This window comes from Podarcis erhardii, assembly GCF_964252035.2.
Source record: "Podarcis erhardii genome assembly, chromosome: 6".
Taxonomy (NCBI): Eukaryota; Metazoa; Chordata; class Lepidosauria; order Squamata; family Lacertidae; genus Podarcis; species Podarcis erhardii.
In genome coordinates this window covers 51,014,572-51,041,288 of record NC_138510.1, presented here as the reverse complement: position 1 = coordinate 51,041,288, position 26,717 = coordinate 51,014,572, and the positions used below count along the sequence as shown (strand labels likewise).

General features: G+C 43.9%; 1 protein-coding gene and 1 long non-coding RNA gene across 13 annotated transcripts in view; one reads left to right on the top strand and one right to left on the bottom strand.

The window, feature by feature from the left end:
* Nucleotides 1-26,717, bottom strand: part of PTPRF (protein tyrosine phosphatase receptor type F) — a 523,498-nt gene that overhangs the window by 55,555 nt on the left and 441,226 nt on the right. For 5 of the 12 annotated variants that reach the window (XM_081865454.1, XM_081865450.1, XM_081865455.1 and 2 more), the window contains 9 exons: nucleotides 24,390-24,659; nucleotides 22,518-23,099; nucleotides 21,996-22,129; nucleotides 20,606-20,750; nucleotides 16,102-16,407; nucleotides 13,784-13,977; nucleotides 6,049-6,075; nucleotides 3,067-3,184; nucleotides 569-1,147 (listed from right to left, as the gene is read on the bottom strand). In XM_081865454.1, coding sequence (XP_081721580.1) covers nucleotides 569-1,147; nucleotides 3,067-3,184; nucleotides 6,049-6,075; nucleotides 13,784-13,977; nucleotides 16,102-16,407; nucleotides 20,606-20,750; nucleotides 21,996-22,129; nucleotides 22,518-23,099; nucleotides 24,390-24,659 — 2,355 coding nt within the window. The remainder of the gene's footprint in view (nucleotides 1-568; nucleotides 1,148-3,066; nucleotides 3,185-6,048; nucleotides 6,076-13,783; nucleotides 13,978-16,101; nucleotides 16,408-20,605; nucleotides 20,751-21,995; nucleotides 22,130-22,517; nucleotides 23,100-24,389; nucleotides 24,660-26,717) is intronic. The other 7 variants (XM_081865456.1, XM_081865458.1, XM_081865452.1 and 4 more) reach the window with 3 other exon arrangements.
* On the top strand, nucleotides 6,084-11,039 carry LOC309343756. Its single transcript, XR_014157389.1, has 3 exons — nucleotides 6,084-7,206; nucleotides 7,634-7,686; nucleotides 8,272-11,039. It is a non-coding gene; the product is annotated as an uncharacterized lncRNA (long non-coding RNA).

Below are 26,717 nucleotides of genomic sequence, written 5' to 3'. Positions count from 1 at the left end.
ACTAACCCTTTCCCTTCCACTCTTCTCAGTAGCAGCAAAATTTGGTGTTTTCCTGTAGATTCAATAAGCCTTCTCGCACCTTAGGACACTTAAGCTTTTTGACCAAACTGTGTTGCCACCTTCCCCTCTTTGTCACAGACTGTGTACAAACTATATATTTAAAGCACGTTCAAAGTATATTCTCTCTCTGGGCCCTGTAGTTTGTTATGGGTTGCTAGGATTTTTAACACTGCAAGAGGTAAACTACAGTGCCCTGAATTCTTTGAGGAAAATAATGTGTTCCGATTGTACTTTAAAGGTATAGTGTGTACACAGCAATCTTCAAAAGGTAGCAGTTATGAGGCACTGTTTCTTCACAGAAGCTGCCTGTTCAGTTTGCACCAAAGCAACAATTCTTATCTGGAAACAGAAAATGGGGTATGTGTTTGAAAAAACAAATGCAGTCATGCAACCTCTATGCCCCCCCATCCAAAAAATTATAAGCTCAGGAAGGTAAGACTGACCAGGTCATCTCTGACCTGTTTTCTGCCATAGATGTTCATTAACTGATCACAGGGGAGGCGCTTACCCTGTTCCATTGGCATTGTCCTAGACTGAATGCTGGGGCTGAGAGGGCCAGCTCCCTTGTTAGTGTGGGCTCTAACTTTGATGTCATAGGTTGTGTCAGGTTTGAGGTTGGTCAGAGTGATGCTCGTTTCCCTCGTAACATTGGTCAGGTTCTGCTGGCTGTTAATGTCTCTGTACACAACTGTGTAGTTGGTCATTTTCCCATTCCTCTCCGCCAGAAGCGGAGGCTCCCAAGTCACTTTAGTGGTGGAGGTGGTCAGCCCCACCACGTGCAGGTTCTGGGGGAAACCGCTTGGCGCCTCCTCTGCGGTAGTGATTTCTTTTTCAAACTCCTCCCCAAGACCAACCCTATTCTTGGCAGCCAGCTTGAAGATGTAGGTGGCACCCTTGTAAAGGTCAGTCACGGTGAAGTGATCCACATTCTTCTCAAAGTTCATAATCCTCATCTTCTCCTCCTCAGCATGTTTGAACTGCAGCTGGTAGCCCAGCAGCTCCCCAACCATCTCTTTAGGTGGGTGCCAATTGATCAGAGCTGTATTCATGGCTGTGGTGCTGATCATCATGGTAGGCTTGCCTGGGACTGTGGGACAAAAACAGGGTGATATGCCATGAGTGGGAGGGAGACAGAGTTCTGGCCTTTTCACTGCCGGAGTTGCTCACTCAGGAAATTTATCTACCTGCTAAGGAATATTAGCTAGCACGGCACTCCCTATCAATTTGGCATCAGATCAGAGATGAAAGATCAATATGTTTGAATGCTTCCCCACGTTAAAATTAGCTGCACACAAAAAAGCAGCATATCTGGGAGAAGACTTTTCCTTTGCATGCTTTCCACAGGCAGGGAGTTTACAGGGGCAATGTCCAAAAAGGCAAACCACCTGCAATTTGAAGTGGTTCAGTCCAGAAACAACTGCACTGTATTTCTGAACATATCAGTGTTTACTCTTCCCTCCAAATTCCACAATTAAACAACAGCAACAAAACAAAATCCAAATTTTATAATGGAAAAAAACTAATTTCTACATTTCACAAATATCCTTAATCTATATGTTTGTCTGTAAAATGTGCCTTACTTGATCATAAGATCTGATTTCTTTGGGGGAGGGGAGTTGAGAACCCTATAGTGGAAGCTATAGGATCTTAAAGGAATCGGGATGAATAAGATTATCACAAATGCCACACTTTGTGCAAGCTTCTGAAGGACTTTTGTCAGCTGCTATATTTTGTGAAAACCTTTGTGCCTGTAGTTTGCAAACACTGAACCAAACCCTGGGGCAAATTATTTAAACAGCTAATCCCTAACTTCTATAGTGTAAATTATTCCAAATGTAACTATTTCCAAAATTGCAATGAAAAATAACACTGTGATGGATACTGTCTTCAAAACTTCCTTGTATCTGACTCTTAAATCTCATCATACTTCCGCAACCACTCCTTGAATCTTGCCATTTGCAGAAGCAAGCCTAGAGAAAGTAGATTTGGGACAGTATGATAAAGAAAGTGAAAGGTAATGCCATAAGATAAGAAATCAGGGCTTTAATATAAGATGTTGCAGAGAAGCCCAGACTCAAAACTGGAATCTCCGCTAGTTTGATGCAGGCAATTTTCATAGCAATCTTTATAATTTCACCACCTGTGCGAGCTGTTGAGAGCATAGCATGCTGTTTGCAATCAAAATGTGCTGTGTTTGAGCTGATGAACTGGTTCCTGCTAGGAATGTTGATGTGATGGCTGAGCAGCAACAGGATTCCAAATCTCATATATGTAGCACAAATTAAGGGCTGCTCCCTTCAAAGCTTAACACCTGCTGTATAAAATGGATGGTTTCATATCTCTGTTCCACCCACAACAGAGACACATCCTTCCCCCAAATCAGGGGAGATTGACGTGTAAATCCATCAACAACAAAACTATTCAGTATCAGCACAGTGCCAAGATAACCATTATCCTGTGCCAGACTGTGGCACTCAGAGCAAATTCACAATAGCATAGTGGTATTCTGGATTTGGGGAGAGTTGATGACTAAGCTGTGATGAAGCTGCCACGTGAATGTCATGGTATTTTGCCAATTCAAGGCAGAGGCATTTCCCAGCAACTATTAGCCATGGTAACTATGGGCAGAAGCGGTACAGTTCCAAACGTCAGATACTTGGGATGAACAGGAGATGGTCATTGTTCTCCTGCTCTGCTTATGGCTTCCCAGAGACATCTGACTGACTGCTGTTAGACACAGCATGCCAGAATGCCTGCAAATTATCTCCATTGTAGTAAAATTGTAATGTGTGAAGCAGTTCTTAAAGAGAGGAAGTTTCCATTCTTCTCCTTGCTTCTCCATCACCTGCAATTCAGTCTGCAAAACAAGAGGTTCGAGGGTACAGGTGCTTTTTTCACCTTCCTAACACTTCTTAAGATTAAAATTTCTGCCATCTTTGATTTTGGAGCTCAAAATATTAGAGTAGATTTGCCCATCAAAGATGTGTTGTAGTACTATTGGCTCACCTGCTCCACTTGTAGTAACCACCTTGTCCCTGCTGCGGGCCCCATCCCCTTTGGTGGTGTAGGCTGCGATGCTGATAGAATAGGTTGTTTCGGGTAAAAGGCCTCCTATGAGGGTTTCCTGTGGGAAACAGACATTTTTAGCTCGTTATCAAATGAAGGAAGGCAGGAATATAAGAACATTTCTGTACTTTGGATATTTGACCCATTTAGCTTCAAAACACACATGAAGGAAAACTGACCCTGAAGTTTTATTAACTTTTTAATGAGATTACTTTGGATACAGGTCCTCCATCTCTCGCATCACTGGTGACAAGTGAAAGTTGCATTGAGAAAACATGTTCCTAGGTTAGTTGATGCAATCCAGTGTTTTCTGGTCTCTGTGAAGTAAGCCAGGGTATGTTTTGTCATAGGCTACTTTTGTTGTGTTTCCTGTGCACCTCCCTTTGCCAGAAAGCACCCATTTTCATTAAATCACATGAACAAATCCACACATTTTTTCCTATGTCCAACATGGGATGAAAGGGTTGGTTTGTCTGGAGCAGCTTGTCAAACTCAATACTTGCAACTGCCAATGCAGTTGCAGCAGTCATTAGTTGCAGCCCAATTTCTAGACAAATTGCCCAGCATATAATTCTGGATAGCCAAGGAAGTTCACTGCAAGAAACAGGGACCCAACAAAATACAGCAAACTGAAGTGGGAAGGGAAGAGCAACTTTCCCACAACTTCTACCACAAGTGAACTTGTTACTGGTAAAAGGACAACCAAGGGCTACTGAGTAGTTTCACCATTTCCATCCTGGCAAGACAGCCAGAAAGGGAAGATCAAGCTGGTGCTAACTGGAAGTAAATGTCTGTTAACAATTAATCTCTTTTTGTTCTGGTACTTACAGACTAATAAAAAAATAAAAAATACCCCATCCATCTCTAAATGGCCTACAGCATATATAAAAATCAAACATTTAAAACTTCCCTCTACTTGCCTTCCCTTGTTGTCTTGTCTTTTAGTCTCTGAGCCTGGCAAGGTTCTGTGTCTTATTTTCACTTATGAACAGCACCTTCCAGCAGCATCATATATTGAATTTTAATTGTCATGAGATGCTTATCGGAGACAAAGTGCTTCCTCATATCAACAGGCCACAAACAAGCACATTCTTTTGCTATACCTGGCAGGGCAAACTGCTAGGCAGTCATGTAATACAGGGCATGAAGCAGTCTTCTCTGTTCATAGTGCTGCCATTTACCCCACAGATACATGGGCAAAAGATGAAAAGGACTGGTTGTAAACCTATTGTAACAAGAAAGTAGCAGCCCTTCCATCACAGTTAAAGTGTTAACTTCAGTACATATAACAGAACAGAAGCAGACCACTCACTTGTCTCTTCCAGCAGAAGGCCCTGGGATGAGCAACAATATAGCTAGTGGATCTGCCACTTGCCATAACATGCTCACCAACCACGGTATTCAAGAGTCTTGCTTCTTAAAAATAAACTACCCATGCTACATACATCAGGAAAAATGTAAGGCGAGAGAGCAAGCATAAAATTCTACACAAAACAAAGGCCACAGGATCTATAGGCCACAGGATCTGTTACCTTCTCAATGGTATTGTCCCCAGCTGTGCAGGCTAGAGACACCAGCAGGGGCAAGTAGCAGTAGGACCTTGAACTATCTCACTGGATCATTTGACGGGGTTGGCTTTGTAACCATAAGCTTACTCCAGCTCTCTCAAACCTTCTACATTCTATTAGCAAATATGGACCCTTGTGAAGGACTCCACAGAGAAAGACCTGCTCAAAGACAACCTCTAGCAGTTTTCTAGTAGAATTTCAACCATTAAGCCTATGCATGAAGGAATGACTGTTAATGCACAAAAATAAAAATGTGATATAACCAGGAATAAATCTGTATTGTGATGGATAGATAGAGCACAATCTCTTCCTAGAACCTTGGTTTGTCAGGGTGCTTTGTTTTTGGCTGTCATGTAATTGTTAATTACTTGAATAAAACAAACAAACAAACAAATGTGAATAGGCTTTTTCTCACTGGCAGCCCAGGTAAGTTACAGGATTCAGCCACCTAACCCAGATTATTCCTTCATTGCTTTCATTTGCAAACCCAAATTAGCAAACAGAAATCAGAATGACACCAAAATCAGAGTTCAAGTAAGATTTCCTTTTCCCCCTGGAGTTGTATGAGAGAGCAAAATCAATCAATGGCAATAAATTGATATAGAGGGAGATACTCAAACACACAACACAAAGGCTATGAAAAGATGTAGTCATCACCACAGTCCACACAGGAGAGTAATTCTCACACAGGGAAGAGCATGCCACTAGAACAAAGCAAGTTAGGGGGAGAGAGGAAAGAAAGAAGGTGGAATGAGAGATACCATACATAGGGCTGTCGCTGCAAACCCCTTCTAAGCAAAGTCCTTCTGCTAAGAGACGAGGGAAGTCACAGCAGGGTATGTAACTTAATCTCTCTTTCTCCAAAGGTAATTTTCAAGCTTGTTCCTCCAAATTTATATCTCAAAATTACTTGGAAAAATTGAATTTAACTGTTTGAATGTGATTGTGTTCTTATTACAGCTTCTGTTTCAACCAAAGGTCACAGCTGAGAGAACAGGGTATTTTTCACGACTGGGATCAATGAGGTTTAAAGATTACAGATCTGACTCTGCCATGTAACGAGCTGGACCAAAGACTGTAGAAAGTGGGCTGCTCCCCCCGCATCTGCCTGAAATTGCATTGCAACAAGCTGGAAATACAGATTATGAAAAATGTCAATTGCTTTTCTGCATTTAGCAGCAATCTAAATGCCAATTTGCTCAGGATTTGTGGCTGGTGGAAGCTCCACAGAGCAACTCCCTAGAACCATCTGAGGATTGACAGGGGTGTTTTGACAGCACTATGCACACAGATTTCACAAAATGATCCTCAGACCCATCTGATCCAAGCAAACACTCTAACAAATGGTACTTACGTGGTCAATAGCGTCCTTAAACCTTAACTGATGGGGGGACAGGAAGGAGGAAAGAGTAAGGGAACTGTGATGACAAACTATGGATTATTAACACATGCAAGCACACACACAAGATTTGGCACTATCTGGACCCCCAAGTGTATCTACTGCTTTCTTCCACAAACACCTCTCTCACACAAAGAATTGTAGCTCTCTTTCTCCCCCCCCCCCCGAGAACTACAGAAACAACCCCCCTCTTCAAACTGCAGACTATCTAAGGCTGCAATCCTATACACACTAACCTGGGAGTTTGATATGTTACATTATGTAGGTACGTATGCTAGCTCTGGACACCAGCTTTAGAAACAACATATTGCTACTGTTAGCAATAAAGGAATTAACAGTAACAAGGAGAAACACATGTGAAAATAGTATGTTCCTCCTGTAGTGAATGATCCTAGTGGAAATAGGACATAGAAATGTCTTCGTGAAATGCTGTGGCTGGGCTCCAGAGCCTCTGATGAGACAGCACAAGCCAAGAGACTCAAACCAAATCAGGAAAAATGACCTACCAAAGCTTCAGGGCAATACTTGCCCTCCCCCTCCCCTTCCACCAGCTGAACCCTTTCAACCATTATTCTCAGACTCCTGTAACCCTCCCTGTTAAGATAAGCAATAGCTGTGTACTGAGATAAGCTTCCTCAAAAACCATCCAGAGAAGCAGCATGATCATCAGTGTAATCAATTTCTAAGTTTCTTGCGCCAAGCAGAGTTACTTAAATTCTTGCAAAGAGTGCATTTACCTAAAGTGCATCTTACAAAGCAAGCAGATTTATGGTGCACGTCTCATTTACTCATCTCTTTGCCTTCCAAAGCAGCATGCTTGGGTTCTGAAGGAAGGCTCACAAGGATTCGCATCCACCCCACCCCAGGCAGGCAAGTGATCTCATACTACTGAACTGTCTGGACAGAGGAGCTCTTTGCTGCAACTTGCTCTGTAGCAAATGAGTTTGGCAACGACACATATGTTTTCACTGGCAGCAAAACCCAGAAGCAAGCTCTTTAAAACAAGTGAGATCCACGGCTACTAAGGCACCAGCCAGCAGCAAAAGCTGTTGTAGGAAGAAAGACCTGAAACTGCTGCAAAGACATGATGTCCCATAGAAGTAATCAAGAGATGTAGAAGAAGTAATCAAGAGATGTTTGTCACACTGCAGTTGGTGTGACCAACTGCAGAGTGATGACGGAACAGCAGGCAGGAAGCCCAGACAGGCAGGTGAGTGACACGGGTGGCAGGTGGTCCAGGCAAGTGGTGTGGGTTGTGGACAGGCAAGTCACAGAGAAACAGCCAGGGCAGGGCAGGGCAGTTCCCCAGCAACCACAGTTTTGGTCCAGCACTGGAGGACAATGAGGCAGGAAGCAGCAGCAGAGCCAAATCTCCAACACTGACCTTTCTGCTGCTGTGCGGCTCACTTGGGCCACCCATTCTGCTTGCCTGGTCTGCCTTCCCCTCTTGCCTGCCTGCTGTTCTGCTGGGAGGCTGTTGCTGCGGGAAGGAGAGAAAAAGCCTGCATTTTAAAATGCAATTTCTTTTTCTCTCTCTGAGTGACAGTGGTGGGACAATTAAAAGGAAACTTGTAGCAGGGCAGGAGTGCTAAGGTGAGAAAAGACTATCTCCTCTTCATTTACTTCATTTCACCCTACCAGTGGTGAAGTGTAAAGGGGAGAGGCTTTGGGTGAGGTTTGCGGTGTTGAGGTGTAAAGTGGAAGAGGGCTGGGGATTTGGAGGGGTGACATGTAGACAAGGCTGGCAAGCCGTGAGAGCAGGGGCACAGGCCCAAGTAAAGTAATACAATAAAACCATGTTTTATAAATGCTTAGGCAACACCTATGCAAAGGGGGATTCAGAGGATGGAGAATTAATAAAAGAAAGGAGGAGATAGGGAAGAACACACACTGAATATCAAACAGAAAAATCAGTGGTATGTTTCAATTCTAGCCCACACTGGAGCTAGGCACTTTGTCTACAGGAGAAGAGTTTGGGAACCCACAACAGAAATTCAAACTGGTCTTCCTGGGGGAGCAAGGTGTTGGGAAGACATCCTTGATCACAATGTTCATGCATGACAGTTTTGGCAGCACGTAACAGTGTAAAGGAGAAGCCATTCTCCTAGGATGAATGAGACACAAAATGGCACAATTATTCAAGACAATGATATGATCGTCTATCCTGTCTGTTCACAGGAACATGAAAATATGCACAGCTGATCACTGCTCAAGAATGTTGCAACTTATGAGGTTACAGTGTGCTACATCAAAGGCTGGTTTCTTGCTCAGCCATCTGCAGGTGAGATTGCAAAGGTGCCTTAACTTGCTCTGTGTATATCAGAATGTGAGCTCCTCTATCTGTATTAAACTTGCTTTCTCTCAAGCTAATTAATAATTACATTTCTCAGCTGCCTGCTCAGAACTATTCTATCAATATGAATGTTTGTTTTCACCCCACTCTGGGATCCATTGTGATGAAGAGTGGGTTAGAAATATTATAAACAAAAGCAGTAGACTATATCCAAGCCTGTGTGCATTCAATTGATTTCCCTCATGCTTTGAAGTTGTACAGAATTTGGTACTAGAAAGAGATTTCTGCCTTCTGAGCGTTTTAAGCTTTTATTTAAAAAGGAAAAACATACACACAATATTTTGTTTCTAAGGGCTGCCAGCCCACTACATTCTTCATTCAAAGCCCTACTCCATATCCTGCTGTTTGGGGACATCCAACTGACTGGGACATGGGACAGGGGCTTCTTGGTTGTGGTGCCCAAGCTGTACAATTCCTTCCCCAAGAAGCCTGAATGGAGTTTTCGAGAGTTACATTTTTTTTTTTTTGCTTCACCAAGCTTTTAGCTTGATTTGAGGGTTTTTATCCTTGCTGTTCTATATTCTGTTTTATTATTCATCAGTGCTTGTATTTTTTATTATGTCCGGGGGCCCTTTGTGAAGCTTAAAAATGGGGTATAAATTGTTTAAATAAAGGAAGAAATATCTGTTTCTTCTAGAGCCTTTATGGACTGCTGTTGTTTAATTCCTATGTTTTATTCCTGCTATTTTTAATATTTTATGTATTTCTTTTAGATTGTATTTTATTTTACTACTTATTTTTGTAAGCTACATCTAATGTTTCCTGAAAAGTGAGGTGATAATGATAACAATGATTATTATACCAGAATGATGATAGATTTTGCATATATAAAATGTATTGAAAATATGACATCCAAGCCAATATCAATAAGCAGACCGTGAAAGCAGACTGTGCAAATGAGCAAAATGCTCCAAACTGCAGGAGAACTCCACAATTTCCCTGAAGGGCAAAGCAGAAATATGTGAAGCAGACCAGCATCCTGGTGGCACCCATTCAATCTTAACAGTTTATTTAAATGTAGTGTTTACCCTGACATCTTCACCAGACTCTAATCTCCTCACAGATCAGAGGAACCTCCACAGAAGGAGCATCTCTCTGAAATCTGCTCCAGCCAAATGTCTGAATTTATGAAACAGTCACCTGCAGATAAAAACATTTCTCTGCTAAACCAGCCCAATTGCTTCTTAAGTATTTAGCGTTGCTGAGTAAGATAAATGGGTTTTAGGAAGGCAGTGGCCTTAATAAAAAAGATTCAGCTGCTGCCACTGCTTGGGAGCACCAGAACCAATACAAGCAGAGCTAACACTGGCAGCTGGTATTTATGCTGGCTGCAATGCCCTTACAGCATTTCATTTTAGTCTTCATCATGACTCTCTATAGCCACTGTCTCTCTGACCATGTCTGCAGTTCTGGGGGAGAGAGCTGTGATATGGATTACTTGGACTAGCCCTACCCTGACATTTATTTCCCCTGTGTGTGAACTGTCATTGTAGTGAAGATTTGCCCTAGAAGCACATACACACGCCTGCTGAATGCACAATAATTCTTCACTTCAGGTGTTGGCTTTTTTGTTTGTTTTTTACCAATGGATATCATGTGGATTTTGCTAATAAAGCCAACTTAAGTGGTTACAGAATCCTTGTCTCAGAGGAGAGGTTGCTATCCTTCTTGTTCTTTGGTGTGGAGATGGCTAGTTCTAAAGACATATTTATGTGCTTGTGCTATCTCAAGCTGCTGTCAGAGACTGCTGAGCTAGATGGACCACTGGATTTGACTCATCCACAGCATGCATTTAAAGCACATAGCTTCCCCAAAGAATCCTGGGAATTGTAGTTTATCCCTTATAGAGCAAAAATTCAAACTACAGTTCCCAAAAAAGAATTTTTTTTTTTTTTGGGTGGGGGGAAAGAGAGACACCATGTGCTTTCAACATACAGTGTGGATGTGATATATGTATAAGACAGCTGCCTATGCTCTTATTCTATTCTGAAGGCTTGCAACTTTTTAACATGGCCCATCTAGACCAGCATCCTGTTCTTATAGTGGCCAACCAGGTGTCTGTTGGAAGCCTCCAAGCAGGACCTGAGTGCAAGAGCACTCTGCCCTCCTGTGATTCCCAGCAACTGGTATTCAGAGGCATCCTGCCTCTGACAGTGGAGGTAGAGCACAGTCCTCATGGCTAGTAGCCACTGACAGCATTGTCCTCCATGAATTTGTCTAAACCTCTTTTAAGGCCACACAAGTTGGTGGCTGCCACTGCTGTCTGTGGGAGCAAGTTCCATAGTTCAACTATGTGCTGCATGAAGAAGTACTTTCTTTTCTGTCCTGAATCCTCAAATGTTCAGCTTCAAGGGATGTCCACAAGTTCTAGCATTATGAGAAAGGAGGAAAATGTTTCTCTGTCCACTTTCTCAATGCCATGCATAAGTGTACTGACTTCCATTGTTTCGCCTCTTACTCGCCCTTTCTCTAAGTCCCAAATGCTGCAACTGCTCTTCACAGGGGAGTTGCCCTTTTCTGAGCCTTTTCCAACTCTACAATATCCCGTTTGCGTATTCCTGTGAATACTAAATATGGAGCTAGATAAACTAAAGACATAAAAGGTAAAGGGGTCCCTGACCATTAGGTCCAGTCGTGGCCGACTCTGGGGTTGCGGCGCTCATCTCGTTTTACTGGCCGATGGAGCCGGCATACAGCTTCCGGGTCATGTGGCCAGCATGACTAAGCCGCTTCTGGCGAACCAGAGCAGTGCACAGAAATGCCGGTTACCTCCCCGCCAGAGCGGTACCTATTTATCTACTTGCACTTTGATGTGCTTTCAAACTGCTATGTTGGCAGGAGCTGGGACTGAGCAACGGGAGCTCACCCAGTCACAGGGATTCGAACCGCCGACCTTCTGATCGGCAAGTCCTAGGCTCTGTGGTTTAACCCACAGCGCCAACACCCAAATGAATTTTGTACCAAATTATTGTGCTTTGATAACCTAGATTATTCCTTTGGATTAAATTAATTGTGAGATGCTAAACACAATAGGGAGGAGGGTGTAACCTGACTTCAAAACAGTAACTCTAAGTACTGGAAGACAAATCCACCCTTTTCTAACTGATGGGTAAATTTCAGGTGCTTCCTACACATTCATATTTCTCCTTATCTACATATACGAGGGCTAGGAAATCGTGTTCATTTTTGTTCTCTGAACTGATTATTGCTTCCTGAAACCTCCCATATGTAATTTTAATACATAATCTTAAGTATGTATGGGATTGTAAGAAATGGCAGACATCAGCTTCATTTTCCTATAGTCATCTGAATAAACTGACCAAGTTTATTTGTTCCATCTATATAGTCTTTGTCTCTATGCCTCTATGTGTGAACATTTCCATAAGGAGGAAAGCCTGTGGCTGCAAATCAGACAGTCTGAGAAGAGACTCTACCGTTAGATGCCTTATTTGATACCACACAGTATCAAAGTACAAGGTGTGAAAACAGCCCAGATCCAATCCAAGGATGAACTGAGCCAGGATTGTCCTAAGGCATGAGCTCTACAAAATACTGTGAAGCATCTCAGCCGGAAACTTGATGATCACATAAGAAATAAATGAAGCATGGCATCAGGAAGTAAATCAGAATGAAGCAATGCCAGGGCTAGAGGCAAGCAGGGAAGCAGGAATGGTCAAATCCAACTTGGTCTGCATCTGAGCAATGAGTTACTCAGACTGTGTAGCTAAGCTAAGAGACAGCAGGTTTATATGGCCAGGTGGAACCCTATTTGGCTTTTGTGTTAGGTAATTCCAGGAAGCAGGAAAGTGTGTATATGGTAAGGCAGTCCTCCTGGTCCCAACTAATATGACGGACGGATGGGCACTTGAAGGGGGAAGGGGAGGAATGGGAAAGGGCATTCTTTACCCAAAGCAGCCTGGCAAGCAAACCTCCCAGGTGGTCTGAAGATTCCCTGCCTCTGTCTCTAAGGTCCAAGTGGAAGACAGTGGTGGAGTGGGATGAGGTGGCAGTCTAACCTGCCAGGCTCAGAAATATTACATAATTGGTTCTTAACTCTTTTGGGACTCGCTCCCAGTCACATGGCTGAGGAATATCAGAGTCAATAAAATGTGCATGATAAAAGCACTTAGCACTGTAGCCATAGGTAGTGAACAAAAGAGGTACGGGGGGGGGGGCATAAGGAAATGTTTCCCTATCATAAGGTCTCAGTTCCCACCTTCAGCAAGGTAAACTGAACCTATGAAACCCCTTTCTATATAAATTTACCCTGGAAGGGAAGTAGGATAGGAAGAATCTAGGAACTCAGCAAGATATGGCGGCAGACTACTATAATGCATTTTTACCTTTCAAAGGACAGATGGGAAGGGACATTAGCTAGCCTCTGATCTCTGCCATATGGGGAAACACTAATGCAGAGACATGCCCATGAAGGACAGGAGACCATGGAACATGCACTTGCAAACTTAGTGTTCTAAAAGAACAGTGGTGAAATCTGTTCTTAATGCCCAGGAAGGTTCATTTTCTCTCTAACAGAGGAACCCCTTCCCCCAGTTCAAAAAGCAAATGCAATCAAGTTATTTCATTTAGAGAAGATTAACAGCATAGTTTACTTGGGACCAAATCTTTAACCCCAAAGACCAAAAGAACACGGCAGCAAGTTGATGATTAATTTCACCAGCCTAAAGGACAACTTTGAGGAAATTGGAAGAGGCGCTGGGCTGCTTCACAAATACAAAAATTCGACAAAGTCTGTAGGAATCATGATGGTCTAAGCTGAGCAGTGAAGTCTTGAGCTAGCAGGTCTTTGTCTCACTTTATTCCCCCTCCCCACTCCTTGTTGGGTGGTTTTGGGTTGTTTGTGGGGTGGGTAGTGGTTGTATGTGTGTTGGGGGGTTGGCTGTGCTTTACTCCCTGCTGAGAAAGATGCAAATGAATCAAGTGTTGTATTAATGAGATATATTAATTAGTCAACATAGCTCTCCAGTAATCCTATTGGGTGCCATTCAAACAGTCTAGCTCACAAATGATCACACCTAGACTGCAACTGTAGAAGTCCCAGAAACGTCTGCCTTGTCCTGCTCCCTGATACTCCCAGTTCATTCCATCTCAACCCTTTTCACATCGTTCTCTCCCAAAATTTGTTTTAGGCTCTCAACTATAGTAAGGAAGCCTGTAACAAAGAAAATGCATGTTCTTTGCCATAATATAGCTCTTTCTCTCTAACCATATAAAGTGAAAAAGCCCATGACAAAGCAAATACAGACCCTTCTCCAAAATATATTATTTATCTGTCTGTCCATGCATGCATCCATCCATCCCACTCATACCAGGATATACCTGGGACTCTGCTACCATGACGTCTTTCATGATAGGCAACCCAACTGGCTCATTATTCTCCAGCTTCACACAGATGACTTGGTAGCCTCGGATCTGGCCATGCTGCTTGTTAGAGATAGGTGACTTCCAGGTAACACGAATAGTTGTGGAGTTCACTGATTCTACCTCCACTTTCCGAGGTGGAGCACTGGGCACTGGAAGGCACATGAGAAAATTTCATCAGAGACAACAGCATTGCTTCTGGGGTGGAGGAGACACACATCACCCAGATTACAGTAGAGTGAATGGCAAATGTCCATGATTGTACTGTGGGACTAAGCTGTCCTGCTATTCAAGGCGTGGCATAAGGAGATGCAAAGCTCTGTCTAGATTACTAGTACCCACACAACCCAATACATACATATCAATGAGTGGACATATTACAGGCACAATGGGAATATAGTTAATGATTTACCATGAATATGCCAGGAGCGTCCACTTCATACCTCCTTATTAGTGAATGGAAAAACAAACCACAACCCCTAGCTATGGGAGTTGCTCCAGAAGAATACCACGGTCAAAGGTATCAAAAGCCACCAAAAGATCAAGGAGAACAAGCAGGGTTACACTCCCCTCATCTGTTTTCGAACAAATGTCATCAACCAGGGGGACTAAGGTGCTTTTTGGTGTAAAGTCTGGGCCTGAAACTGGACTGAAATTAATGATTTACTGTGTCCAAATGCTGCCACTGATGAAAATTTATTAAATTTATTAAAATTGCTCTAAGGTCAGCTGCTCTATAGCCTAAAGTGGGAGGCTGGTAATGAGGGAAGAAGGCAGTCCTAGGAGACTCATATTCTTGGCTGGCCATTCAGCTTACAGAATGATTTCCGAGAACAGTGTTCCTTCCAGAGAGTATCCTTGCTGTATTGCTACTCAGAATTTGCTTGAAAAAAATAAGACCAGAATTCTGTTATTGCAGGGCAAATCCACAGCCCCTGTAAACACACTGTGTCCCATTTGCTAGTGCAGAACAAGGTTAATTGGGGGCAGAGAACTGGATGGAACCTGTAAGGACTGTTCTATGCAGACACGCGGCAGGCAGGCAAGGCAGCCGCTCACCCTCTGGCAACTGGTTGTTTCCACAGATCTCACTCTTAATTGCAGATAATTACTTGAAGAGGAGCACAGAGGGGAAAGATACATATATTAGCAGGGGGAGGAGGCAAGCCTAATCGGTGAATGAGAAAGGGGATCATGGACCTCATTCCATCTTTCTCCATAAACTGCAAAATGGGGTGTCTTTCCCTGATGGTTATTCCTCATCTGAAAAATTAGTGGAAAGCAAACTACATTGCAGTGTAGTAACTGGACAACACTCCCCTTCTGCTCCAACAGTTAGACATGGCTGGGAAAGTGCTTGTGATGGTTCTGTCAAGGCACAGCAATCACGAGACTTACCTATACCTGCCGATAAAGGGCAGAGTCTTAAGCTAACAGCAACTGCCAAGGGACTGAATTGTTGGGTCAATGGAGGTCACCCCAATTATGAGGAGGGTATATTAGCTACCAGTAATATTTCAAGATTCAAAAAGCACTCTCACTCCCTTTTTGTGCTACCACCTATGAAAAATGAGTGCATCAGAAGGTTTTAAAACCATTCCTGACAGAGAGCTTAGCTGGAAGAGCCAACTGTACGGACCTCAAACTTATGCAGAGAGCTTGCTGCGACATTTCTAGGGTAGCAGTGTCCCTCCGGCTAAGGCTTTGCTAAATGAGAACTGAAGCAAACAATTCAGGCAGCAGGACATACAGATGTGCAAGCAAGCTTCAGAAGTAGGCAATGAACATTGCTATGCAAGGCTTTACAGGGTTGCAGTGGTGCAAGCAACAGCACAGCATGGGTGGTACAACTGAAGTATGCCTGCTCTCAGTTTACTGAGTGGCTCCCTTTTTCTATTTGCCTCTCTGTGCCCTTTTTGGTCTCTGAGGCAAGGATGCAGCCTGGGAAGTGCCTTCTGACAGTGCAAGGACTGGCACTTTCTACAGAAGAGATTTAAGCTGGCATGACATATCTGACAGACTAGCCATAACAATGCAATTTTTGCTTCAGAATGTCCTTGATAGAGAGCTGCTTTGCCCATGTGATAGAGAAGAGGAACAGATTCATGTAGGAAGCAGGCATTTTGATTATATTTCATACATATTAACCCCATCATTCTTATTGACTACATTTAGACCCCCCTTTCTGTAGAGCCGAGAACAGCACTACAAATGCTATTCCTTTGGCAGGACCCAAAAGAGCCCTTGTTACCTTCAGTCATGGGTCAGGAACCTACCGTCTTCATCAGTGCGAACCCAGACCGGGATGCTCTCTGGCCCAGGACCCACGTCTGTGTGAGCCCTCACCCACACTTTGTACTCTGTCCATTTCTCCAGGCTGTTGATCTCCCAGCTTGAATGCTCGTGTCCAATGCCCTCAACCACACGCTTGCTGTTGTCCTCTCCTTCCACCGCTTGGTATGCGATAGAATACTGTGTGATGACTCCATTGCGGCTCTGAGCCGGTGGTGGTACCCAACTTACCCGGATAGAGGTGGAGCTGGTGCTTACACACACGACCTCTTGGGGTGGGGCAGAAGGGGCTAGGGATAAATAAAATGAAGCAAGTGGGGAGATGAGGGGAAATGATTGGGCAAAATACATAATTTACAGGGAGCTCTTACCCAGCCAACAGAGCCTCAATAAACATAGAACAAAACCCACTAGGCCCGATTCAAATGAATAGTCGTCTGGCTATTCCCTCTCATTCACCTGTGCACCCCACCAACTACTCTGGGGGATTGGGTGAACCCCCAGAACTGGGTGCAGTGGGGGGGGGAGTAGAAGTGATGATATTCCATCTGGCAAGCAGATATGCTATTCCCCCGGCCTTTAATTTGAATTGAGCCTGATCTATTATTTTCCTTCTGTTCCCTCCCCATCCCCTTTTATGAAGAGACCCGCTCTGAGACCCCACAGCTAATTCTCCCCTAGCCTCCTCTGTATAGGTTGCCTAAAAAGAAGAGAGAACTAGAAAATACAAGACTTAGACAGATGTGAGATCAATAGGATAAGTAACAGATGAGAATAGGAGAGCAGGAATCAAGAAGGAAGGATCTGAAGTATGAAAATTATTGAAACCAAGAAGAAAAGGAAGAACAGTGTTGTTTTGTTCCTTGAATAACCTGATGATGCTCAAGCTGAGGGAGGCTATTGGATTATACATCTTCTGAGGACAATCTGACTGTACACTAACTGGCAAGCAATCAATCCTGGAGAATTGGATTCTTTGCATCTGACATATTGCTCCAAACTTGGGAGCAGGGCACAGAACTGGAGGCTCCTAAGGCTATGAGGAAGGTTCCTAAAGAGGTAAAAAAAGTACTACAAACAACACTGCTGAGGTGGACCTGAAAGGTAGAGAGTAAAGAAAGAAAGCCAAGGCAATGCAATGCAGGAAAGTAGACAAAGTGAATATAGGTATAACCCAAGAAGGATACATGGGGTATGAGAAGCAGACAAGAAGAGAGCCTAAATTAACTGTAAACAATCCTTTTACTAATGAATTTGGAGATTTTGGAGAACAGGCCTCACTTGACAAAGCTCTCAGCAACTAGAAGCAGAAGAACTATCAGCATGCATAATAAATGGATCAACACATGAGACACAGTGATTTCCCACATCTACTAATGGCTGGGTAAGAGTCACACCTGAATAGTGCCAATAATAAGCTGCAGCTTAACATCAGAGGACAAAATAAAACTCAGCAACACAAGCAAAATACATGGGAAAAGTACATGAGAAAGAAATGCACACCAACATGCACGTGCACGTACACACATACACACACACACACACACACACACACACCACACATTTTGAACCATGACACACACAAATATTCTCAGAGGCAAAATGAACCCATTCACTATTCTCAGGTTATGCCCTCCCTGGAAATGTAAGTGCCTCTAAATCTTGCTTATGAGAATGGCTACTTGTGTGATGAGCACTGGGTAACCTAATTTTAATGTTTCTATGTTTAGTACTAGATGACTGATCTTCTCAACATGATATTAACCTTAAGAAAAATGCTAGGAGTGGCAGCATTTTCCCCAGAGATAATGTATCAAAGGACATAGATCCTATGTGTGATTAGAGGAGCATCTTATTTGGGCTGTTCAACAATTAAGGTCAGGATTCCCCATATCTGGCTTTGCAAACTATTCTTCTAAAACAGAAAAAAATGGCTTCAATTTTTCATTTGAGCCAGGGTGCAGCCTTGGATCCCAAGTTCTCAAAAATCATGCCCTGCCTGAGTTGCTTAATCCTTCCCTTGTTAGCTGCCTTTCCCTCAAACTCCACCCCACCGTTTTCATCTTGTCTGTTTCACTGAATGTGTTTACCTTGCAAGCACAAACCTTGAACTCCATTGGGGTTGGGTGGGGAAAACAACTTGAAAGGTAAAGCACTGTTGTCCAATGTGGTCTCCTCTGTATGTTGTGGACTACAACTCCGATAATCCCTGACCATTGGTCATGCTGGCTGGGGTTGATGTGAGTTTGGGCCCAAAGCATCTGGAAGGCATGGTGTTGGCTACTCCTACTCTATCCATTTCCGACTGCTAAGCTGTCCTTCCATGAGGAAGGGACTAATGGCTAACATGACACATGGGTGAATATGACTAGTGTAATATGTAGTTTAGCCTGGAGTATATGCAGTTATATTCCTTCATAAAAGCTAAAGAACAGACACCTGGAACTAGGAGATATAGCCAGGGATGGAGCCAGAGCACCTATCTTTTTATAGTATGAAACATTGCCGAGGAGGATCAGTATCATAGGAGTTCTGTGTCAGAGAGATCTCCCTTGCTTCTGTCCCCAGAGACCATTTAGTATGCTACTGGGAAAACTTTAGAAATATAGCTTGGTTGTTTGCTAAATCAGCATATGCTTCACCACCTCCACATGCAATCTGTGATGGCAAAAAAGCAAGACTAGATGAGAAAAATGTTCAACAGAAATTGGTCTTGAGGCATGCAATCCCCTTAACTTTTCTATCAATTAGCAGAAACTTGGATTCTACAGGTTTCTCACAACGCATCAGGTCTGCAAAAAAAGCTGTTTTCAGACATTGTTCAAGGAAAGGTAAGCTTTAGAATTCCTACCGATAGGTTCGTTAGAACAGGTTTCCCAGTGATCATAGCCACTTAATTCATGCTCCAAATGTTACATTTCATAGGGAAACGTGCTTTGGAACTACATGCCTTCACCCCTCACCTGGGAGGTGTGAAGAGAGGTTTCTTCCTTTACCTGTGGACTAGAATCCATGAATGGCTAAAATGGCACAACATCAGGATTAGCCTTCCTTTAATTGCTGGACTTTTCTTTGCACAGACTCCTAACATGGCCCAGCTACACAGAGGTATGCATGAGTCACAGGTTGGAGATATCTGCATTACTATTTGCTTCTGATATTTGTCTGTTATGCCTTGTTAGTATGATGGCTTGGCAAGTGCCCAGTCATGGCCTATCAATACACATGCTCCATCAGTAGCTGCTAACAGAACAATTAATAGTATCCACATTCAGTTTGTGTCCCCCAATGTAAAATATTTAGGATGCCTCCCTCTGAATATTGTTTCATATATTTTTGTCCAATCGTCCTGGCACCAAGATCCCATTAGCTAAAGAGCAAGTTAAACAGGATTGTTGGAATTCTTATGATTGATGTGCCAATGAAAGGAGGAAAGGTCATTCCAATCATAAGTGGAGCAGTTCTTCCCCACCCTGATTCATCCCAGGCACTCTCTGGCTCCACACAGAGAGGGCGGCTGCTGCCTCCTCTATTGCTTGCCCCACACAGCCACTAAATCCTTGACAGATGGCACAAATGAAAATGTCTCACTTTCCCCCTTTAATGCTTTTTGCATAAAAGCAAGCCCCAAAATCGTTAGTGAAAACAAGCTTATCTCAGAGCTCTTTGATAGCTTTAATCTGCTTATGTGCAGCACTTTGAGCTGCCAATAAAGGTGCATTGGTCTCCTACTCCACCAGCACATGGGCTCAGAAGAGAATGAAAGTGATCCAGCTTGGGTCACCTCTTTATCTGGCCTTCTGACTTACTTCACTGTTTGCCTCAAGCCTTCAAAGCCTTGGAGCAAAACCCACGCAGCAGTCTTCTTCCTCCTTCCACTCCACATGCAAGCATCCACATGCACCACACACCTCACTCAGCACACATCCCCTTAAGAAGCTATTAATCATTCAATCTACTAGCAAAGATCCCACCACCCCCTCAAGTTAATTCTTCCAGGCTTGCAAATGCCTGCGGTGTAGCAGTAATGCAATGTGTGCATCGCTCCTCTTGTACAGAGATGATTGTCTGGAAGGGGCAGGGAAAAGGCGAGCAATGGTGTCTCTAACTGGGGTATGAGGTACATGCACAGCAGGAAGGTGCATGCACGAGGTGCAGATATCAAACACCCACTACAACTGAATTGCATGGGGAAGAGGATGTGCCAGTAAACTCACAGAGATACAGGGAATAAATCTCATCAGCTTCTCCCACCTATTCCCTTTGCCCAGCATATCTGTGAGTCCACCTGTTGAAAGGGGAAAGCATGGACTGAAGGACAATGGGACAAGACTTACCCTGGGCAAATGGCCCCTGCATCAGAGCCACAGCTGGCCTGTCCTCTCCACATTTCTCTTGCTACTGGTTCCAACCTCTCCATTAACTCTCATACAAAAGTGCAATAAGATTTTGTCCCTCACTCACTCTCAACCAAACAGAGACACTTACTGGACTGTGCTGTTCGAGCTTCCAAAACTGGGGTATAGACCCCTAGGCCCAGCTCAGAGCGGGCTGCCAGCTGGAACTTGTAGAGTGTGTCTGGCTTGAGCCCTTCAAGTGCATATGATGAGGTCTGGTCAAAGTCCACCTTATGCTAGAAAAGGCAAGAGACAAGTTTTTCTTTTACTCAGATTGGGGGGGAGGGAGGGAATAACATAGCTATTGACACCTGAGTATTGGACTCTTGGCTGTGGATGCCTACCAGTACTGCATACTAGGAATCATGCAATAGAGCAATCTATGCTCATCCTATGTAACCCTGAAAGCCATTATTTAAAGGAGAAGATTTCACTTCCCCACAGATGTTGTGCATTCTCATTACAGCCATGAGAAAAAAATCACTTTCATTTCCCAGACACTGCAAACTTTTGGCTAATGAAGTATGTGTTGACGCGGGGCTGCCCTTGAAGCTGTCCCAGAAACTCCAGCAGGTACAGAATGCTGCAGCGAGGCTCCTCACGGGGTCTCTGCCATGGGAGCATATTCACCCAGTGCTTTTCAAGCTGCACTGGCTCCCGGTGGAGTACAGGGTCAGATTTAAGGTGCTGCTTTTGACCTTTAAAGCCCTTCACGGCCTAGGACCCTCGTACCTACGGGACCGCCTCCCCTGGTATGCCCCACAGAGAGCCTCAAGGTCCATAAATAACAACACCCTAGTGGTCTCGGGCCCTAAGGAAGTTAGATTGGCTTCGACCAGAGCCAGGGCCTTTTCAACTCTGGCTCCGGCCAGGTGGAACGCTCTGCCTCATGAGACCAGGGCCCTGCAGGATCTGATTTCTTTCCGCAGGGCCTGTAAGACAGAGTTGTTCCGCCTGGCCTTTGGCTTGGAGCCAATTTGATTCCCTCCCTCCCTCTCTCTTTTTTTCCTCTCTCTTTTTTTTCTTTTTTCTTTTCTTTTTCTTTCTTTTTTTCTCTTCTTTTCCTTCTCCTCCTGCGATGAGGCTACATTTTAATATTTTAAAGTTCCATTATTTTAATGTTGTATTTTATTTTTGTTTTTAAGTTTGTAATCATTTATCTTGTTTTTATTATTGCTTGTAAGCCGCTCTGAGCCCGGCCTTGGCTGGGGAGGGCGGGGTATAAAACTTATTGTTGCTCTTGCAGGAGCAGGAGCTCTTGCAGCTATCACAGGGAGGTGAAACTCTGGTATAGGTTCATAATCCAATGGGATTTGAATTGCAGAATTCTCACAGATGCACAAATATCTAGTCATGCAAATGCCATTTCCCACAACAATCATACTGGGCCTAACTCTAACAGATATAAAAATAAGTGCCCCATACCCATAGGCTACTTTGGTATAGGTCTTTAACCACGAATGGGTCATGTTGTCCCTCACCTGGATCCCATCTGTCTCTTCCCAATACACCAACTCATACTTGGTGACACGTTCTTGAGGTGCTGGCTGCCAGGTCAGCATGATCCGTGTGTCAGACTCTGCCTCAGCTTGGAAATCAGCTGGCTGAGATGGAACTAGAAACCAATAAAACAAGAGTCAGTTGTGGGAGGGGACTCCAGAGCAGCTTTAGAAAATTTCAAGGTGCAAGCCTTATCATCAACGCACTTCAACAATAGCACTGTCATAAACACAATCTTAACACATTCTCCTAAGCTCCAGGTTCAAACAAAGACAACTATGTTCTTTCTCAAACTAGTGATTAACCAAAGTATCCACAACTATGCTTAAGTCAACTGTTAACTATGCTGGCAACAGAGTGCTGCTGGAACACCTATTTGAAAAGGACAAATTGCCTACCAAATCCCTAAAGTCTCTGGATCACACCTCAACCTCAGCTCAAAATATTAGCTCTTGGAAACAGTAGGACAGAGAAGGAATAGAGCTCACACAAAACATACATACCACCCTGTTGGGCCTTTATCTGGATGGCATCAGAAGGGGGTCCATCTCCTACTGAGGTGAAAGCCAAGACACGAATACTATAGGTGGCCCCATTTATCAAACTTCCTACAGTGGTGAGATGATGATCATCAGTGTTGTGTTTCTGCCACTTGCTGAGTGGTAGGTGGGGGTCAATGGTGTAGTACACTCTATAGCCACGGATCATCCCATTGGGCTCTTCAGGTTGTTCCCATTGGACCAGCATGGTGCTGGAACTCAGCATCCGTGCCTTCACTTTGAGGGGTGGGCTTGATGGAGCTTGCTCTCCTGTCCGTGCATCCACCAACTCACTAGGGGGACTCCTGCCAATGTTGTTTACAGCAATAATGCGGAACTCATATTCTGAGAAGGGGCTTAGGCCACCAATGCTATAGCGGGTGGTTGCCACACCATCTACTTCTCGGAAAGTGCCCTCTAATGACTTGGACTTATATTGGATGACATAGTAGGAGATAGGGTCAGCATTTCCTGAGTCCCAGGTGAGAGTCACACTGGTAGCTGTCGTCTCCGTTACTAATGGCTCCATTGGAGGTTTTGGAAGAGCTGAAAGCAAAAAGCACAATGTCAGTAATTTGATTAGTGCAAATGCTGTAATGTGCAGAGCTATAAAGGAGGCTTAGATGCTTGCTAACATTTTCCTTTAAAGGCAGAAATCATTTCATAGTCAAGAACGTACATTTTTATATTACACATTACCATATATTGCTTGAAGTGCTTCTTAATGGAAGAGTAAACACAGCAATCATGTTATTAGATGTGCTCAAAGCACTTGCTGGCAGCTGGCTAAATAAAGGTAATTTAAACAAGGAACCAAGTCAGGTTTTCTAAAGCAGAAAGGGTTATTCAGCTGAGGTACACTTTAGGAAGCCAGGTTCATGGCCTTTTTGGAAAGTATACCGGGGCAAAAGTAGTTCCATGTCTACTGTTGCTGCAAGAGCAAGAATATGTGGACTGCAGGGACTTGTGGCAAGCATATTTTTGTGGTGGGATGTTAAGGAAGCCAATCCTGTTATGAAAGTTCTGAGCATTAACAAGAAAGCAGAACTACTCTAGCACAACTGATCACATCAGACATTTATCCAAAAAAGATAAATTTGTGGTCAGTACTGTGTTCTACTATCTTGGGATCCTTCTATGTACTAGCTAGGCACAAGGAAAGCATTTATGATCATGAAGAAAAGATTGAGAGACTCCCTGACTCCCATAATGATCACCCTCTGGAGCTGTATTAATGTAAATACTGAAATCACATTAGGTTATAGGATGTTTAGTAAGGTAACAGAACTGAAAGACAGGTGCTCCCACAAAGCTTTTTCAAGTGACCTGACAGAGATGTGCTGTCCTGGATGCTATTTCACACCATCCAGATACATGCACAAACCAAACACATATTAGCTCTTGGGCAGGGCTCTTGAATTACAGTGGAGAGGCCTTATTATTTCTCCCTGAGACTTGCTCTATAATTCTGATGTTTGGCCATTCCATTTATGCACTGTAAGTAAACCTCTATTTTACAAGAAAACAAATGAGAAAACCCTGGGAGATAAATGTTGGGTAACAAAGACGGGGGGTGGGGTTGGCACACGCAATGTGTCTTAAAAGTCTACACAAGTACAGCAGACTCCCTGCTACAGATGTTTGCCGTGAACATGTGAGAAGCTGGAAAGACCTGTGCAATAATGGGGACAGGGCTAATGGTGAGGCTCCACAGCATCTTTGTACTCAGGTTCCCCATTCACACCAATAATGACTGAGTAGGGCTTATGTCACAAGTGCACCCCATTCTGCTACCTGGTACCATGCAGAGGTAGATACCATGGAGCAGCTTCTTACCTTTGACAGTGATCTGAGCTGTTGCATGGATTACCCCCAGTGAGGACATGGCTTCGCAGGTGTAGTTGGCCGACTGCGTGATGTTGGTCAACTCTAAAACATTCCTGCCCATTGGCATGTCATCTTCTTTCGTCAGCTCCACGTCTCCGACAATCCACTTCACGTAGGGCATTGGGGACCCCACTGCTACACATGTGAGATTCACGCTCCCTCCAGGCATCACCTCATGGTTACTTGGAGGGATTGAAAATCGAGGTGACACTCGCCGCACTGAAACAAGGAATAGACAACTAGTAGGGTCACAGCCTAGACCATTGATATTCACTTGCTGCATACCCAAGGGGTGGGGGAAGGATCAACATTTCTCCTAAGTAGTAGCAAATCAATCCAGAAAAGAAGAAAAGAAAAAAAGAATTCTGAACAAGAGCTGTTCACTGCTCTGCCAAATTTCATACCCAAGGTTCTCCCTTTGAGCCACTGGTGTTTTCGGCAGGAGCTCAACTATAGGACTGCCACCATTATTGTTCTCTCAACTAAGTTACATTACGGACACTAAAATGTCTTCTTGTTTCAAATGTACCCACTAATTAGAAAATATGTTCACTTCCTGTCCATAGGGTGTGCAGAACCTCTGCAAGGTGGAATAAGCTACTACTGGTTGGTTTCACAGCAAAGCAACCTGCAGGACAAACCTATCTTGCAGGGGCAGCTACAGGGTTTTATTTTTAAATTACTGCATGCATTACTGCTAGCTAAAACTGTGTTCCTGTGCAAGATTCAGCAGTGAGCCTGGGGCACCTCACAGCCGGATCAGAACACCTTGTTGGCTAGGAGCTTCATCCTAATAGACAGGAGATCAGATCCAAGTGACAGCAGAGGGCCTGGGTGACAGGGTCCTCTCTCCCATTGGGAATGTGCTCCAGGAGAAAGAACACTCCTTATTTCATCACACAGCATCTATTCATATAAAAGTCTCACTTGGGTTATTTTGTAGACAAACCATTAGATCGGCTAAAGTGCCCCAGCTGTTTGCTGTACACACATCAGTCAGGGAAATGACACTGAGAAATGAGGACCCTTCTTTAAGGCCAGTGTTATGGGCCAATTTAAGGAGGGATAGAGGAACACAACTGAACATAGTAAATCTTTGTCTCCTCTGGGCAAACTCATTTCAAATACATACAATAAAATAAAAAATTAAAAGTGTGGGAGGGAGGGTGCAATGTGTCTCTTCTGGGAAGCCTGCTTTTCTGGAATGGAGATGTCACTACACATTTAATATCACAGCCTCTCCAGTCCACAGAGTCAGGGCTGGCAGAGTAGTGAAGAGCTGCAATGCAGAGGGACAGGGTTAGCTGGAAAGCAGTGGGGTGGACTATTTGTTAGCAAGATGGGAGAGACCTTCTCAGGGGCTAAAGCCCACTGGGACTGCCTCATGCTGGGCCTCCTCCTGCGTCATCTCCAGCACCACAAAATCTCGTTAGAAAAGGGGCAGCTGCTGACAGACAGGCTGACAAGATTCGGCTCAGCCTGACACTTCCCCTAATCAAATTTCGCTTGAGCTCTCTTTGATGATTCATTCCCAAACCAGCAGACTCACAGAAATAGACTGAACACAGAAGCCCCCACATTAGAATGTACAACAGAGTGAGGGTTTGGGGATAAATTAGACAATGCTGTCAACAGTGACAAAGCAGAGCTCATCAGCTCCTCACCAGCTTTTTTAAAGGGGCCCTCCCATAATGATAATGTGCATGTTATCAAATGTCTAAATCTATAATCTAGTGGGTTGTTCCTTTTAATCAATTGTTCAATCTCAGATCAATAATTGTGTGCATGGTCACCAGTGAAAGGCTTGCTCCCTGCCTGACAGGGGAGTGCACCCCCAAACAAGACAGAAATTAAAGCAAATCAGCGCTCTAACAGAGTTATGAGAATACCCTGGTATTGAATGGACATGGCAATGGATCAACATGATGGGGTGGTTGTCCAACGCAGCCTGGTTCTGATCGGCAAGAGGCAGGACTCGTTCTCCCCCCCACAATGAACATGGTATTGAGCCAGTACATGAAGAGGTTTATTCATTTGTTGTGTTTTATTCCAGGGACCAACCAACTTCCCACCCGCTCACCAACCAAACTGGTCTCAAATAAAAGCAAGCTTGAGTAGTAACACAACAGGCTCGTGCACGGCAATAATTAATTGACTTGACATGCGCTAGACAGGAAAAAGGCCAGGTATGGGAAAGAAGCTGTTACATAAAATCTTGACAAAAAACAAGAGTGGGAGGGTTGAAATGCACAGATAGGCAAGCACGAGGCACAGGAA